The sequence below is a fragment of the Myotis daubentonii genome, chromosome 3, assembly GCF_963259705.1.
Source record: "Myotis daubentonii chromosome 3, mMyoDau2.1, whole genome shotgun sequence".
NCBI classification, from domain to species: Eukaryota; Metazoa; Chordata; class Mammalia; order Chiroptera; family Vespertilionidae; genus Myotis; species Myotis daubentonii.
In genome coordinates, this window is record NC_081842.1 from 69,094,224 (window position 1) to 69,112,309 (window position 18,086).

The window sequence follows — 18,086 nt, forward strand, 5'->3', positions numbered from 1 at the left end:
AAAGCTATATTCCCCACCATTACCTGGTTAATGCCTGATCAAGTGTCACTTCTGCAGGAAACCTTTCTTGATTTTTCTGTTATGCCCTCTTCTAACACTGTCTGCTTTCTTACTGAAGAGCACTTCTCACTATTGCAATTTGATATTTGTTTTATTATTTGATTAATGTCTGTCTCCTCTCATTGGACTTCCTGATTCCTGAGGGCAGAGTCATGTTTAATGCATACCACTGTATCCTTCAAGTCTAGCACTGTAATATATTTATTAAAAATATTTGTTAGATGAAGAGTTAATACAATTTAAGAAGCGCCAACATTTAAGTTCAAGAACAACTTATGCTATAAAAACATATATAGATCAGTGGGACAGAATAGAGAGGCCAGAAAGAAATCTACACATATATGATCAACTAATTTATTACAAAGGAATCAAGGGTATTCAGTGGGAAAAGGACAATCTCTTTTATAAATGGTGCTGAAAAAACTGAACAGCCACATGCAAAAGAATAAAACTGAACCTCTACCTTACACCATTCACAAAATTCAACTCAAAATGGATTAAAATCTTGATTTTTTTTTGATTTAATGGTAAAATGAAAGTCAAAAGGAAAAATCAGTAAGTGGAACTACAACAAACTAAAAACTTTTGTACATCAGAGGGAATCATCAAATGAAAAGGCAACCTACTGAATGGGAGAAAATATTTGCAAATCATCCTATCTAATAAAAGAGAAACATGGCAATTAGTGTACGACCGCTACCCTTCCCATTGACTAATCAGGGCAATATGCAAATTAACTGCCAGCCAAGATGGCAGCCGGCAGCCAGGCAGCTTAAAGCAAACATGAGACTTGCTTGCTTCAGTGACGGAGGACTCCAACATTCCCCGCCTGCCGCTGCCGGCCTCTCAGCTGCACTCTAAGCAACATTGTAAAAAATATAGAAGCTAAATAAAACCCTGGGCTTCAGCCAGCAGGACCGCAACATTGTTTCAAATACAGAAGGTAAACAAAGGCCAGAAACCTACTTTCAGCAGCAGAGGTCTCATAGCTGGAGCCGAGCCTCAGAGCTAAAGCTGGCCCAGAATAAAAAAAAAGGAAAAAAGGACAGGTTGGGAGCTTCAGTCACCCGCCAGCCTGAAAATGGCCCTAAGCCCCTCACCCAGGCTGGCCAGGCACCCCAGTGGGGACCCTCACCCTAAAAGGGGTGTGACCAGATGCAAACAGCCATCATCCCCTCACCCAGGCTGGCCAGGCACCCAAGCGGGACCCCCACCCTGATCCAGGACACCTTTCAGGGCAAACCAGCCTGACAACACCCGTGCACCAGGCTTCTACCCTATATAGTAAAAGGATAATATGCCTCCCAGCACCGGGATCAGCGGAGCAGCAAGGCCTCCTGGCACCGGAATCACCATGACAGGGGGCAGCGACCAAACCCCCTGATCGCCCAGCGGCTCTGTGTGTGACAGGGGGCAGGGCCACAACCTCCCTATCCACCCTGCTCTGTTCGTGACAGGGGAAGGCACCCCAACCCCCTGATCAGCCGTGCTCTGTGCCTGATAGGGGGGAGTTCCCCAACTCACTGATTGCCCTGCAGCTCTGTGTGTGACAGGATGCAGAGCCCCAACCCCCTGATCAGCCCTGCTCTGTGTGTGACAGGGTGCGGCACCCCAATTCCCCTATTGGCCCTACTCTGTGAGTGACAGGGGGGAGCTCCTCAACGTCCTGATCGGCCCTGCTCTGTGCGTGACAGGGGGGAGCTCCCCAACCCCCTGATTGCCCTGCGGCTCTGTGTGTGACAGGGTGCGGCACCCCAACCCCCCCCCATTGGCCCTGCCTTGAGTGTGACAATGGCGGCGCCCCAACCCCCTGATCCGCCCTGCTCTGTGTGTGACAGGGGGTAGTGCCCCAACCCCCTGATCGGTCCTGCTCCATGCGTTACAGGGGGTGGTGCTGCAACCTCCCTATCGACCCTGCCTTGAGTGTGACAGGGAGCGGTGCCCCAACCCCCCAATCGACCCTGCTCTGAGCCCGACCAGGGGCTGCACCTAGGGATTGGGCCTGCCCTCTGACACCCGGGAGCAGGCCTAAGCCAGCAGGTCGTTATCTCCTGAGGGGTCCCAGGCTGCGAGAGGGCACAGGACGGGCTGAGAGACCACCCTCCCCCCCCCAAGTGCACAAACTTTTGTGCACTGGGCCTCTAGTCTATAATAATAAAAGCGTAATATGCTAATTCCCTGGTCGGCAAACCACAGCTCGCAAGCCACGTGTGGCTCTTTGGCCCCTTGAGTGTGGCTCTTCCACAAAATACCACGTGCTGGTGTGCATGTACAGTGTGAATGAAACTTCGTGGCCCATGTGCAGAAGTTGGTATTTTGTGGAAGAGCCAGTATTTTGTGGAGGAGCCACACTCAAGGGGCCAAAGAGCTGCATGTGGCTCGAGAGCCGCGGTTTGCCAAGCTGCAGTTTGCCGACCACTGTGCTAATTAGACCAGACAGCCAAACGACCTTCTGGACGTCATTCCAGATGTCCTTCCAGATGAAGCTGCTGTGGCAGAGGCTGAGGTAGAGATGGTTAGGGGCAATCAGGCAGGCAGGTGAGTGGTTAGGGCAGATAAGGCAGGTATAGAGAGTGGTTAGCAGCAATCAGGCAGGCAGGCAAGGGGTTAGAGGTGATCAGGCAGGCAGGGGGAGTGGTTAGGGGTGATGAGGCAGGTAGGCAGAAGTGGTAGGCAGGCAGGCAGGCAAGCAGTTAGGAGCCAGTGGTCCCGGATTGCAAGAGGGATGTCCTGGATTGTGAGAGGCTGCAGGCCGGGATGAGGGACCTCCCCCAACAGCCCCCTGCACACAAATTTCGTGCACCAGGCCTCTAGTATATCTAATAAAGGGTTACTATCCAAAATTATAAAGAACTCATACAACTCAATAACAAAAACAAAGAGACAACCTGATTTAAAAATGGGCAAAGGAATTGAATTCACAGTTTTCCAAAGAAGACATACACATGTCCAACAGGTACATGAAAAGGTGCTCAACATTGCTATTCATCAGGGAAACGCAAATCAAAACCACAATAAGATGTCACTTCACAATTGTTAGAATGGCTGTTATCAAAAAGACCAGAGATAACAACTGTTGGTGAGAATGTGGAGAAAAGGTAAGCCTTATACGCTGCTGATGACAATGTAAACTGGTACAGCCACTATAGAAAACTGTATGGAGATTCCTCAAAAAATTAAACATAGAACTACCATGTGATCCAGCAATCCCACTTCTGGATATATACCTAAATGAAATGAAATTACTGTCTCAATAAATATCGGCATTCATATGTTAATTGCAGCATTATTTATACTAGCCAAACATGTGGAAACAACATAAGTGCCCATCAATGGATAAATGGATAAAGAAAATGTTCTAATACGCAGTGAAATGTTATTCAGCCATGAAAAGGAAATCCTGCTATTTGGGATAGGATGGATGGACCTTGACAGCATTATGCTAAGTGAAATAAATAAGACAGAGAAAGGCAAGTACTGCATGATTTCACCTATACATGGAATCTAAAAAATAAAACTGAAATCAGAGATACAGAGAACAGATTAGTGCTTGCCAAAGGTGGAGGTGGGGGATTGGAAAAATGGGTAAAGGTGATTTAAAAAAGTACAAACTTGCAGTTATAAGATAAATAAGTTCTAGGGAGCTAATATACAGCACAGTGACTAAAGGTAAAAGTCCTCTAAGACTTTTGTTGTAATCTGGGAAATTAAAGTCACATTATACTCTTTTAATGAATCCTAATAACTACAAATTTTAAAATGCCTCAACATCATACAATCTTACAACATCAATAAGTTGAAAGCTCCTAACCTAAGAGAAAACCCCGTTGAGTAAAAATGAATAAGAAGTAAACACCAGCCCAGCTGCCATGGCTCGTGGTTGAGCGTCGACCTATGAACTAGGAAATGATGGTTTGATTTCCACTTGTGGGATTGATCCCCGGTAGGGGGTGTGTAGGAACCAGCTGATCAATGATTCTCATCGTTGATGTTTCTATCTCTCTCTCCTTCTTCCTTCCTCTCTGAAATCAATACAAATATATTTTTTAAAAAGAAGCAAACACCTATTTATTATATTTCTAACCTCATCCACAGCCTCAGAGCACTGACTAACACAAAGGATCAAAATATTGTGAAAAGAGAAAAACATCCTTTCTCAGCTAAGCACTCAAGGAACAGGGGATAGGAGTTAGCACGCCCTGTTGTGTGAGCAGAGGAGGGAGTAGAATAACCAATATGACAACAGAAAGGAAACAGGAAGAGGTCCCCACTGCCTCTGGTCTCTCAGCATTTTCATATTTAGATTCTTATATGTCACTTCAATTTGCATCTATTTATGTACATCATAAATGTTTGCAACTCATGTGTGCTTTGCCCACCCAACTAGCTTGCAAATGTAAAGACCTCTCAGGGATTTAAGAGGGAAATGGCACGAGTATGAGAAGTGAGAGAAGATCAAAAGAATAAAGGGGGAAAAGATGTATCATTGTGTGGGGGCCTGACAGGGCTTTTGAATGGCAACTGCCTTCTCTGAGTGAAGTGTCTACCCCTTAGCTCTATGCCAGGCTTACATTTTTAGTCGCTCCACAGTGAGGAATTTTTTCCCTTCTTTCTGTTTTCCTCCCTTTCTACCTAAATACACAACACTAGAACCATTTTCCTAACACCGAAGCCATTGCTTTTCATCCAATCCAGTTTACCAGCAGCAACGCTAAATCAGAAGACTGAGGGTTTTCTAACCACACAGGATGCAGACCTGGCACTGTCTGTCTATTGATGTGCAGTTTTGTTTTGTAGCTACAGCTGGGCCCCTTGGGTTACCCTTTATTTTAAGAAACACACTTTCTTTAAAGGCAATACCACTCTTCATTTTAGAGAACACACTACCTCTTCTCCATTTCTGACTTCATGTTGAAGATATCATATTTCATATAGGATCTGCATCCTATTTCCTAGAGGCATATCAATCTATGTTGCCAATCTTGAAGAGTAAACAGTAAGTCCTCAGATATGTAATAGTATAGTTTCCAGATCTAGGCAGAGGTGAAAAATCTATGTCTAAACCAAGGTCAATGTGTACTTGTGCTCATCTATAATAAATGTACTCTTGGGTTCCAAATTAGGCAAGTATAAAAGGAGGGAGGGGGATTCATTTTTCATAAGAATTGAAAAATAATTTGCTCAGTACATATTATACTTAATGAAAACTACCGTTTACCACGCTTGTAACCTTCGCTAGGAACCATGCTAAGTGCTTCACATAGATTATCTCTTTTAATCATCAAAATAATGGTTTCTATGAAGGAGGCAATGTACCTATTATGTTTGTTGTATAAGGAAACAAAAGCTTAGAGACTTTAAATAACTTGGCAAAGATGATGTATATAGTAAATGACAGAGTCAACATTAAAATCTGAGACCCCCGCCTGACCCCAATGAACAAATGATGTTCTCCTTATTCCTATTCACTCAACCCCACCCCTCCCTGTCCCCAGTTGAACTCAATTGCAATTTTTTTTTTCTGGAAAACAAACAGCAATTGGACTAGATCATTGTAAGGTGGTGGTGGAAAAGGTTCTAGTCTTTAGGTGGTCTATTTCAATCCCATGGTCTTGTTTCTTGATAATAAATGGAGAGGAGGCAATAAATTCATGCCTACTTGCCATGGGCAGCTCTATGCCCCCCTTAGCATAGCCTTTATGAAGTTTTTTTTTCTTGTATTACTAGGCCACTTTGCCTTGAGTTAAAAATATTCCATTTCCAGTGCATTTTTCATTTGTTGGCTTATTAGTAGAAATAGAAGTAATTTATTTTATGACCAAGTAGTTTAGGGTGGGAATTATTATGGTGATTTTCCAGATGGACTCAGAGAATTGGCAGGACAGATCCCAGGTGAAATTCATTTCTAGCCAGAAAGGAGCTAGAACTTAAGCCTAGGACTCCTGCCTGCAGAGCAGGTGTCCAAAGCGTGTTTGTGTGAACGCTACATGTGCAGCAGCCTTGTTGGCACCCTTAGCTATCCTGTACTAAATACATCCAGGGCACTTCTGTGCCCTCCACAAACCTGCTCTGTCCTCCCTGCCTCCTATCTTGGCAAATGGCACTGCCATTCAGGTGTGTGTGCCAGACCCCTGGATATCAACCTCAATTTTTCTCTCTTCTTCGCTCATACTGCAATTGTCTTATATTACCGAGTCATGTCTCTTTTTGCCCCGTGCATAAAATTTATCTTTTTCTTTTTTTAGTATTTTTATTTTTATATCAATCCAAACAACACTCTGTCTCGTCTGAGCTCCTGAGATTGTTTCCTAATTTGTCTCCAACATCTCCTTCTTATCCACCTTCATTTCATTCTTATACTAAGGTCAGGATGATCTTTTCATAACACAAATTTAATTAGGCTATCAATGTCATACCATCATTTGCTAAAAATGCTTCAATGTCTTCCCATGATAAAAATCAAAACCTCAAACATAGCTGACAATGTCTTACATGATCTGGCCCTTACCATATCTCACACTTCCTCCCCTCATCTCTGCACCACAGTCCCACTCATATTTCCCATTTCCTCAGACACTGCAAAGCCCTTCACACAAGCTGTTGCCTCTCGCTGGGTCACTCACTAACCTCCCACCTCTGAAATGGTGTGAACGTTAGTCTTTTTTTAGACCTCAGCTTGGACGTTGCTTTCTCAGAGACAATTTCCCTGACAGTTATTATATGCTCCCTCACAAGACCATTGCAATTCTTATTGCTTATCGCTGTTGCAATTTTACATGTATTGGTAGAATTATTTGGTCAGTTTCTACCTCCTTTACAAGCAATACTGCTTTCTGTTCAACTTTGCATACTTAGTACCATGCTTGGCCAATAGTTGGCACATAATACATATTTGTGCTTACCAAGGTTGTAGATTTTAGTCTGACTGCCTAGTGGGTAAAAAATAAAGCTGCACTCATACTTCCCACTGAGTGAGGAGGACATGTTCCTTAAGTGCAGCGTCCATGTTGACACGTTCCCAGGAGTTTCTGTGAAAGTCACTAGTGACTTACAGGGAACCCCACCAGCACAGTAGAAGCCATGTTGGGGGTGATAAAGGGCAATGAGGTCCTCCTTTTCGGTGACCTTGGACCATTGCATTTGCACCAAGATGGCTTTCTTCTGAGTTTGGCAGGTCAGATTGACATCAGAGCCAGGTAAAGCATAAATGTCTTCTCCTGCGCTGAATTTTCCTTCCCATATTCCTGAAAAGGAAGAACACAAGCCATCAGTTTACATGATTCACATGGAGTGACTCTTAGTTATAAATTTGGATGACTTTGATGAAGTGAGTGAGCACCATGGGAATGTTCCCCCTGGCTGCTTCGGGGATTGGAGAGAGCTCCTGCATGACCCAGATAGAGAAGCATGGATCTCAATACATGTGAGGAGGCATTAACTTTAGGATACAAGAGGAGCTTACTGACTTTTGAATGTTTACTTTTTGGTGGTTGGTCTAACCTAAAAAATAGCAAGATCTCTAGCTACCGGTGAATAAAATCAAGACCATTTTAAAGTTGAAATTCACCATCAAACTATTCTTACATTTAATACAATTGGCTTTTTTTGGTTATGCATCAACAGCTGCATGTAACACTCAAGTGATATTTTCTAAAACTACAAAAACAACTACAAACTTTGTATAGCAGTTTTTTAAAAATATATGTACAAGAGGTGTTTACATATACTGTCATGTTTAATCCTTCTCACATACTAGAGTGATATTATTAACACTCCTTTTCAAAGAGGAAACTGAGGCACAGGCAGATTAAGTTCTTTGTTCAAAGTCATACCTCAGTAAAAGAATATGAATTGGGCTGCCTAGAATCTGCACACTTTCTATAACCTCATAACCTCCAAAATGACCCCCAGCTTGGCTGAGAAGGGTAGGATATTTGATATTCAATATATATGGATTGAAAGGGCCTTTATCTCCATGTAGTTGGAGTTTACGGGGGGAAAGGGCATAAAACACCTCAGGTAAAATTTCCACTAGAGATAAATCATTTGGTTAGCATCATCTATAATCAATGCTTTGAAATACTAGATATAAAAGAAGATTCTCTCCCATCAGTTCTCTGACCAAATAGTACAGGACACTTAAAGTATTGCATCTTTGACATACCTTCAATAACGTAGGCCTCAGTTTTAGAATGAACATGGAATACTTTTATAGGAATGATATAGGATTGTGACAAGTACCACCGAAGCTAACAAAGGAAAAAGATAAAAAGATGACAAGCAACTGCGAAGAAACAAGGCTCTCAAAGGTACTTGACAAACAGGAATTATTATACTTTTATGGATGCAAAAGCATGCGTAGGCAGAGGTTACTATAGTTTAATGTATCTCCCTGTGAGCTCTCCTTTGCCGGATAATATGCTTCTGATCCTATCTACTGCATTATATTCCAAAGTCTCATTTGATTTAGATATTCTCCTTAAAAATCTTAGTAGCTCTATATGAAAAACAGCGCTAATTCTTAAGACACTCGGGATCGCTATAATACCCTCATGCTGTGGGATACAGAACTAATCTTTCTTCCTACCATTTCTAAATAGGCCCGTTAGGCTTTGGTTCCCACTGTCATAAGGACCCTGCTATGTCTCCCAGGTGTGTTACCTGCACATGCCTCATTAAATGCAACATGTGCTCAACTGCCAAAGACATTCGTATTTGGAGGAGAAATGCTTATTATATCCAAAAGAAGGAAAAAAAGGGCAGTTGAAAGAGAGAAAAAAGTTGAGCAAGGATCTCGGAACATTGATGGCTTTGTGAGTTATTTATTTTTTTAGTATTCCAGAGCTGTTCTGACTACCATTTGGAGAACATTTCATTTTTAAGAAGCGAAATCTCCCAGTTACTCCAGAGATTTTCTGAGGAAGGAAATGGATAAAAAATGTCTCTGAGCAATGGCACAAGCCACCCATCCCCTTCCTGGTTTTATTGTTCCTCAGTAATCCTTTGTAGACTCTAACAGCTCCCCCATAGCTGCTGGTTAAGTACATAACTGAAAACCTTCGCAACAACTGCCTTTGTGCTCAATTTCAGCAGCAGTCACAGGCATCTTCGATGAGCAAGAGGCCTCCCTCGCCCCCTAAAGTGGCTGATTTGACAAGAAAAGTACAACTGGAAGCCTTACCCCTGACAAAATGTATCTGGATGATGGAATAGACAGCACGGTATGTCCATTTTTTCTCCATCGTCTCCCGAAGGCCTTACAGCAGCATTTTCACCATGATCACAGAAGTCAACTGATGCCTTTAACTAAACAAACTCGAGCCACCCTATTCGCACTGAAAAACCCCAAATCTACCACACGCCCGTGTCTGTTTATCACTTGGCAAGACCCCAGGAAATGAAACGTAGACAGGAAAGTAATGTGGTTCACGGCTCAATATAACCTTCAGCAGAACAGAGTTGAAATTGTTCTCTGAAACCTTGTGTATCACCTTCGTTAAAAGACTTTTCAGTACACACAGATTCTCTCCGTCAGGATCTCTGTGTCAGTCGAGCTGCTTCTAAAAGCCAAAGGAAACCACGCAGAGCAGTTCATAATGTGCTTTTCACGCACTTCTTTCAGGAGCACAAAGTCATTTAACAAATGTGAGCCTCGTGTCTTTTATAATCTTTTATAATAGTTTTTCTGTTCAATTTTAAAATGTATTTGCTTTCCGGAATTGCTCCAGGGTGAAAGAACAAAACATTAACACATCAGAAAAGTAACTGAGGGGAGCATCAACTATCAAACCGAACGTCGTTGTCTCCCCTCTTGCAGGGGACCCACATTTCCTGGGGGTGGGGGAGTGAGGGCTCCTTTTCTGCCCCTGGTCTGGGAAGAACTGGAAGTTCGACAGGGAAGTCTCCCACAGTGCTGGTGGGAGGCCTCTTCTGCTGATGGCATAAAAACTTGTGTCTCAGCCCAAAACCATAGAGAGCAAGTCTGAAACAATCAGAATGCAAAGGCAGAGCAGTTCCTACCTCAGCTAGCCACCAAGCATGTTACATCAGCCCAGTCACTTCCATTTACAGAGGACCAAGATAGGACAGCAGGGAAGTGACTCCTCGGACATGATGACTATCCCCTGACAGATATGCTTCATGGTTTTCTAGCTTAGTATAAAATAGACCATCTTCACCTTCCAACATTAAGAAGACAAGCGTTAGTTGGAAGACTGCAGTGTTAAGTGTAATAAACAAAGAATAAAAATGAGTAATATATGTGTCAACATACAACTGTATGGACAATGGGTGACGTATTCTGTGACCTCAGTCTCACTACTACCTTTTGGCAGCACCCGGAAAACCTAAAGACAAAGGCAAAGGTGGAACTTCATTCACGAGGTGACAATTTTTTTTGAGGGAGGCCAGGGAGAGAGAATTTTCACCAGGTTGTATCATGTCATCATGTATCATGACATCATGTCATTAAGTGCGTACTGATCTCCCCAATTCAGGGACTTGGGGTGAATATGAATGATGATAAGATATAAGGTATCACCCCTGTCATTGAGGGGATTAGATTTTAGCTGGAAGAAGAGAGATTTGCAGATGGTGAAACAGGGCTACTGTCTTCCTGGATGTCCAGGCTACCCTGTACACATACCTGCCATGATTGTCATACTTACTCTTTACTACTCAGCTCATGATGTTTCCTGCAAAGGCCAGAAGATGGAGTTACCTATTTCCTAATTTAGGCCTCTTCAAGCATTTACCCCACCCCCACGGCTAACCTCCCCACTAAGTCTCAGATTACTGGAGGTGTTGGGTTAGGTGGTGATGACAAGGATATTTCAGAGAGAGTTGGGGAGTTTAGAGTCTTTGATTGAAAGGAGACATCATGGCACTTTATGCCTTCATCTCTTCCTCATTTCCCCCTAGAAATTCCAATAAATGACAGTGATGGACTATAGAGGTAAAAATAGTTCAATAGATATACTGGGGAGATCCTGATCTGTAGGTTGGTGTCCCTATTAAATTGGGACACTTTGCAAGCCTGGGAAGAAATTTAGTTACCTCACTCCACTTCTCATATTAAGGGGAATTTACCTAAGTGGAACCAATAAACATGTAAATTTATTGAATTCTCTAAGAACAATACCCCTCCCCACTCAATGTACTTAGATAGCTCCTTAAAAAATCCTAGTCTGAGAAAAATGTTTACTGATGAGAGAGAGAGAGAGAGAGAGAGAGAGAGAGAGAGAGAGAGAGAGAGAGAGAGAGAGAAATACCTGTGTGAACAAGAAACATTGATTGATTGCCTTTTGTACATACCCCAACTGGAACCAAACCCTCAACCTAGGTATGTGCCCTGATCGGGGATTGAACCTTTTGTTGTGGGGAACAACTCTAAGCAACTGTGAGCCATACTGGCCAGGGTTAGATGTCTCCTGTTTCTTATTGCTTTAAAGTAAAGCAACTCCACAAAAGATTAAAAATATAAAATAAAAAACCTTAAATTTTTAAAAAAAGGAAATTGTCATATATTTTCCTGCGCTACCTATTCCCTTTTAATGAAATCCTTACCTCTCATTGGGTTTGGCTACTCAAAGTACCTGGTCAGTGGCTGCTGTGCAAATCAGCCCTCTCTGGGTATTTATTCAGGGCCTGGTTCATGGTTCTTATTTCTAGAAACCTCTGCAGCCGGAGGTCATCAGATTTGACTAGTTTTCCTTTGGGACTCACCCAGACTCTAAGAGAGGGAAAAAGAAATTCAGATGCGCACCGAATCTTAATTGAATGCACCTGGTGTCCTGCAGCTGTGAGACCCAGGTGACAGCTGCTCCATGGCGGTTTTCATGCAGCAGGTGGCAGCAACACCCTGCAGACCAGCACAGCTCTCCCAGATATGGGAATTTTGCTTCCATTGTCTTTCAATCCCAATAGTATTTTCAAAAGGCCCTTTCAGCATGGGGATAGGCATTCTCTAAGCTTAAAAATAACTCCTCTATAGAAGTCATGTCAATCTCTTCTATTATCCTCACTGCTCACCAAATCCCAATTGCATGGCATTTCTTCTGTCTTAGCGTATACTCTGCTCATATAAAGAGGAAACAGAAGCAGTCAGTTTCACACACAAAAAGAAATCTTGAACTCCTTGAACTTCAGAGGCAAATTCAATTATTTACAAAGAGAAGCAGGGACACACATTATTTCTGCTACTGGCGAGCCATAAATGGTTGTTTTGAACAAACTTTTTCTATGCTCCATCTAAACACTTGCCCTCAATGAGAAAAGGACATTATCAGAAATAGGAAGTTGAGCAAAATGGCAAACTTACTTTTGTGGTTTTCATAGAGGTTAACTCAAACATTACTGATTTGTCTTGCATTTGATTCTTTACTTACACACACACACACACACACACACACACACACACACACACACAATGTGCAGTGGTAGGTTTCTCTCCCAAAATGTTTAGGAACCATAATGCTTAATGTTCATGCTAATAAAAAAATATTTAAGTGCCAAATCTTAGAAGGTTACAAAGATCCATAGTTCCGGGTGATTTAAAAACATAAATGGTAAAGACCATGTCTTATCCTTTAGACACTTACCATTTTGCTGGAGAAAACATCCCCGAGTGACACAGTGCACAAGATCAAAAGCGGAAGTAGGACAAGCCTTTAGACAAGAGGAGATCTCCCAGGGATCAAGTGGGACAGGAGCCTATGAAGTGTGGATTCTAAATTTGCCTTTATATTCTAGAAGGGGATCTGGTGGAGTCCATGAGGTAAGCCACCCCAGGAAGAGAAAACAGGAAGAACCAAACAATTGGTAGTATTGAAGCTAAAGGTTAATTCAGTGATTTGATTGTTATCATTGAATAAAGACTTTACTGGAGGCTTGAGACAGACAAAATTGCCCAACCAGTGAGCTTAGACTTTAAAAAAATACTATAAAGCTAAATCACATACTGGGATCCTTTTGTAGATCGCTACAAAAATATTATTTTTTTAAGAAAAATCTTTATTGTTGAAAGTGTTACATATGTACCCTTTATTTTTCCCCATTGACCCTTTCTAGCCTGCCCCCACCTTCCACCCCAGGCCTCCACCACACTATTGTCTGTGTTACAAAAATATTCTTAAATATATTGTATTTTTACAACTGTAGATTTACAATGAAATGTTGTGTTTCTATACTTGGTGAAAACAATAGGCTAGGTAAAATTTACCAAGGATTGGATCTGATCTTGTGCTAGTAATTTCCCCCATCCTAATTTTTTCCTCCAACTTTTCTTTTAAATAGAGCTTTGAGTGTGAGAGCAAGACAGAAGGAGGGAGAGAGGGAGGAAGGGGAGAGAGAGAGCAGAAGGGGAGAGAGAGGGGAAAAGGGAAAGAGAGGGAGGAAGAAAGAGAGGGAACTGCACTTTGATATTTGTTACTTTTTGTGATGGTGTAGCTCAATACAACCTCAATTAAGTAATGCTATCAGAAAATATATCATGATTAAAGTATTTTCCTGTTAACCAAGAACTAAACCAAATTCTTGAGGGAGGAAGGATTGTAATGGGGAGGAAAAATGAGTAAGTTAGAAAGTTAGTTCTCATTGCTGAACATCTTTTTTATATTATTGTTTAACATTTCTGGCTCAATGAAAACCTTGTGATGAACATTATGTCATTTTATTTGGTGATTGAGGTTCTTATAGAGACCACCAGATGAAGAAACTGAGCTTTGAAAGGTAAAAGTGTCATGCCTAAGTTAATGAGCTTGTTGTAAAGAATCCCATACTACTTGTTATATTGAGTCTTATATTACACTATCAAGTTATTTAGTTTAACATAATCAACAGTTAAAATCAACCATTCTTCAAATTAAAATGCAAATTGTCTCTAATATCTGGACAAATAAGAACCAGTCTAGAAATCATACCTTACAAAAAATGTAATTCCCATGACATTTTTCTCTATTAACCTGTACCTATATATCATGGAGGCAACAATAGTAATATGTACATATATATTTGCTCAAGAAGCTTCTGTTTGTGTGTTTTGTTCACTTGCTCACTGTTCAATTTGATTTCCTGGAGGAATTCTGACCAACTCTGGGTAAATCCAGACACACTATTTTGTATTGAAGGTATTGAATTAACCTCATACTGGTGTTATATAACTCAATATTGATTCATTTTACTTTCATGGTTCTTTAGCCATTTACTATGTATTTATTTTTCCCTTTAGTTTGGCTCAGAAAAAGCAGTGTAGGTCTCCTATTTACATCTCCCAACAGTTTTCTTTCTCTTTTTAGCCTCTCATCGATCCTCAGCACACACAACCCCTGGCTGCATGGGGAAGCTGCCCTAATTACCCAATGACTAGCTGGGAAGGCCCCATTTCTAGGAGAACCAGGTGATGATGCAAACAAATGAGCAAAGGAAAATGCTGTGTGGAGAGTCCTCTTAAACAAGCGAGGATCCTCAAAGGTTTTCTATCCTAAAGCAAAATCATGCCTTGTAGCTTTTGAGGATGTTAGAATCACCTTGGAGTGGGGAATATTTGTATCAGTTTCATCCTCTAACCATAGTGATGGAAGGAACTAGGGAACTTCAGAAGACTCACCCCCCCCCTCCCCATTACAAATGAGGAATCTGGTGCCCAGTGAAGAGAAATGATAAACTTGAAGCCACATAGTTATGTATAACATAAATACCTAGTCAAGAATTTGGCTTTACCTTGGGGCATTTCTTCCCTCATAAAGATGAATCATGTCATAAATGTTGTTATTGGCATGACCAGGAGTAAAGGAAGCAGAGTGAAATGTGGGCACTAAGTTACAGATGCTTGAGAGGAACCCAACATTTCACCACAGCTTTTCCAGGCCCTGCATTACTAGGTTGACTCTGGCTCCCTCTCCTACGCCCTCAATCTCACACTCCCTCATTCACCATAGTTCTGCCTCCTCTATCTTTTCTAACCTTCAGAAGCTCCTTGTTCATTAAACCCCAGGAGGCATTTGTCAAATTTTCTGCTTCAAATACTCTTCCACAGACTTGTTTCCTAACTGGATTCTCTCAATCTGAAGAATCACCCCCCTCATTGTATAAATGAGGTCATTCAAATACCCTCTCCCCCTCGCAAACTTTCTTGACTCCTATAAGCATTTAAGGGAACCCCTGCCATGGATCGTTGTCACATCAAGAGCTGTATGTCCCTCATGGTGCTTATCACTATGAGAAGTAAGGTTGCTAATTTTCATATTTGTATGTTTTCACCTTCCATCCTATCTAATAAAAGACAAAAAGGGTAATTGACCATACCTTCGCTACGCTTCCCATTAGCTAATCAGGGTGATATGCAAATTAACCACCAACAAATATGGTGGCCAGCAGCCACGCAGCTGAAGCGAGCAGGAGGCTTGCTTGCTCCAGTGATGGGGGAAGCCAAGGTTCCCCGCCTGCCGCGGCCTAGCTCTGAGCTCTGAAAGCAACAAAGTTTCAATTATAGAAGCTAAACAAACCCTAGTTACCTGCTTTCAGCAGGCCCTGGCCTCAGAGCTGGAGCCAGCTCTCAGCTCCAGTGATGGCAACAAAGTTTCAATTATAGAAGGTAAATAAATCCCAGAATAAAAAAAAAAAAGAAAAAAAGGAGAGGCTGGGAGCTTCAGTTGCTAGCCAGACTGAAAATGGCCCTCAACCCCTCACCCAGACTGGCCAGGCACTCCAGTGGGGACCCCCACCCTGAAGGGGGTGTGACCAGCTGCAAACAGCCATCAGCCCCTCACCCACGCTGGCCAGGCACCCAAGCGGGACCCCCACCCTGATCCAGGACACCCTTCAGGGCAAACCATCCGGCCCCCACCTGTGCACCAGGCCTCTATCCTATATAGTAAAAGGGTAATATGCAAACTGACCCTAACAGCAGAAAGACTGGGAATGACTGGTCACTATGACACACACTGACCACCAGAGGGCAGACACTCAATGCAGAAGCTACCTTCTGGTGGTCAGGGCGCTCTCACATGGGAGGAGCTCTGCTCAGCCACAAGCCAGGCTGATGGCTGCCAGTACAGTGGTGGTGGTGGGAGCCTCTCCTGCCTCCTCAGCAGCGCTAAGGATGTCTGACTGCAGTTTAGGTCTGCTCCCTGCTGGCAAGTGGACATCCCCTGAGGGCTCCCAGGCTGCCAGAGGGATGTCTGATTGCCATCTTAGGCCCAATCCCCTGGGGAGCAGGCCTAAGCCAGCAGGTGGTCATCCCCCGAGGGGTCCCAGACTGTGAGAGGGCACAGGCCGGGCTGAGGTACCCCCCCCACCCCGTGCACAAATTTTTGTGCACTGGGCCTCTAGTTAGATTATAAGCTCTGTGAGGACAGGGGCTTTGTGTATTTGTCCTCTGTTATACCTCCTAAAATGCCCTTTTACTCCAGCTGCTGTGAAGGCAACCAACTATTCACATGCACAACCTGACAGCACCTCTCCTCAGAGGCTAAGAATGCCTCCCACTTTCTGAGGTGGCATCTTTGGGGCAGAGACACAGGCCTCATCCATCCTGACACATGCACAACCCTGGAAGCTCGTGGAAGTCACCAGCCCACAGGAAAACACATGACCCATGGGAGCAGGAGCTGGTGTATAAATCCTCCCTCTTTTGATGTTTAGGTGGTTGATCTCAAGGTGTATTTTACATGGCTCCTCAGAGGGTGCCCAGGGTACCCAGACACATTTGTCCATGGTGCAAACTGCTTAATAATGCACCTTTGGATTGGCATTCTCTTTTTCCCTGCTTTATTTTGTTTTAATTTCCCATTCCTGTTCCAGAGAATAATAGTCCAAAATACCTGTAAACAGACCCTTACCCTGGGCTGTGCTTTTGGGCAGAGTGCATGTTATGGTGTCTCCTTGCTCACTGCTCTAACCCCAGTCCTCAGGATGGTAGTGGGCACATCCTAGGTACTATGTACATATTTTGGGTGATACTCTCTTGACTAAGTAATGCCATTTCCCGTCAAGGGGAACAACAATATAGCATACTTATCTCACAATGTTTACAACATTGAAATAAACTAATTAAATAGTCCTAAAAATAGGACATTTTTTATTCCAACGTGTTTCTCGACAAATATTGGACTCCATCTACATGTCAGGCAGTAGGATAGACTCAGAGATAAAGATAAAGAACCTTTCCCTATGCCATTTCAGCATTATCATGGAAAGGGGTGACCTCTATAAGTATGAGCAGTTCCAGGACCTCTGTTGGATTCACCACCAATATGACCTTTAGGTCCCCTGGGAAGGATATAAGACTAAAAATATTAGCAGCTCATAAAAGAGCCGACAGTATGTTCCCTGACAAAAGTACAGACAATATGTACCTTGACAAAGTGAATATAAAGTTTAAAGACATTTCCTGGCTGACTTTTCAAGTGCTCAAATCAACTGGAGAAAATAAAGAAATCTTGTCACATAAGACTTGAAATTCAATAGCAGTTCTTAAGATAGAAGTTAGGGTGACAAATCTAAGCCTACCAATGTCTATCAGACAAGATCTTTTTCTCTGATAACCAGAGAGTTAAAGGGTATAATGCTATAACTATGGGAAAATGAATGTGATAAAATCCAGGGCTCTTACATATAGACACATAGTATTTAAAAATATCAGAAAAGCCACAATGCAATCTTTGCTGTCACTATGGCTTAGCATTCACTAAAGTTATAGCTCCCTGGGAGCTGCGTTACTCCAGACACGGTAAGCCAATTTTATCCCAGCAGAAAACAGAAGGCACACTCAAAAGTGATAATCGGGTAGAGTTTAATGTGTAATTCATTTATGAAGTTGTGGTTGGGTGTAGGGGAGACAAGGGTTGACATAGTTCTAAGGACTACCACCAAGGGGAAGCCATTTTCTCCCCCAGAACTGAGGGGAAATGGGGGAGGGTCAGCAGGAGAGTAGCTGTGGGGAGGGACTTGCTGACAGGAACATGGCCTCAGTATAGAAGTGCAAACTGGCAAACCCTCAGGTAGGAAAGGAGCTGGGGACATAAATA

The 18,086-nt window shown here is 42.7% G+C and overlaps 1 protein-coding gene across 1 annotated transcript in view; it reads right to left on the minus strand.

Annotated features, from left to right (window-relative positions):
- The window catches only part of CD96 (CD96 molecule), an 89,721-nt gene extending 80,341 nt beyond the window's left edge, over positions 1-9,380 (minus strand). The window contains exons 1-2 of the mRNA XM_059686172.1: positions 9,242-9,380; positions 6,912-7,304 (exon numbers count right to left, since the gene is read on the minus strand). Of these exons, the coding sequence (XP_059542155.1) occupies positions 6,912-7,304; positions 9,242-9,302 (454 nt within the window). The 5' untranslated portion in view covers positions 9,303-9,380. The remainder of the gene's footprint in view (positions 1-6,911; positions 7,305-9,241) is intronic.
- Between the last annotated feature and the right edge of the window lie 8,706 nt (positions 9,381-18,086).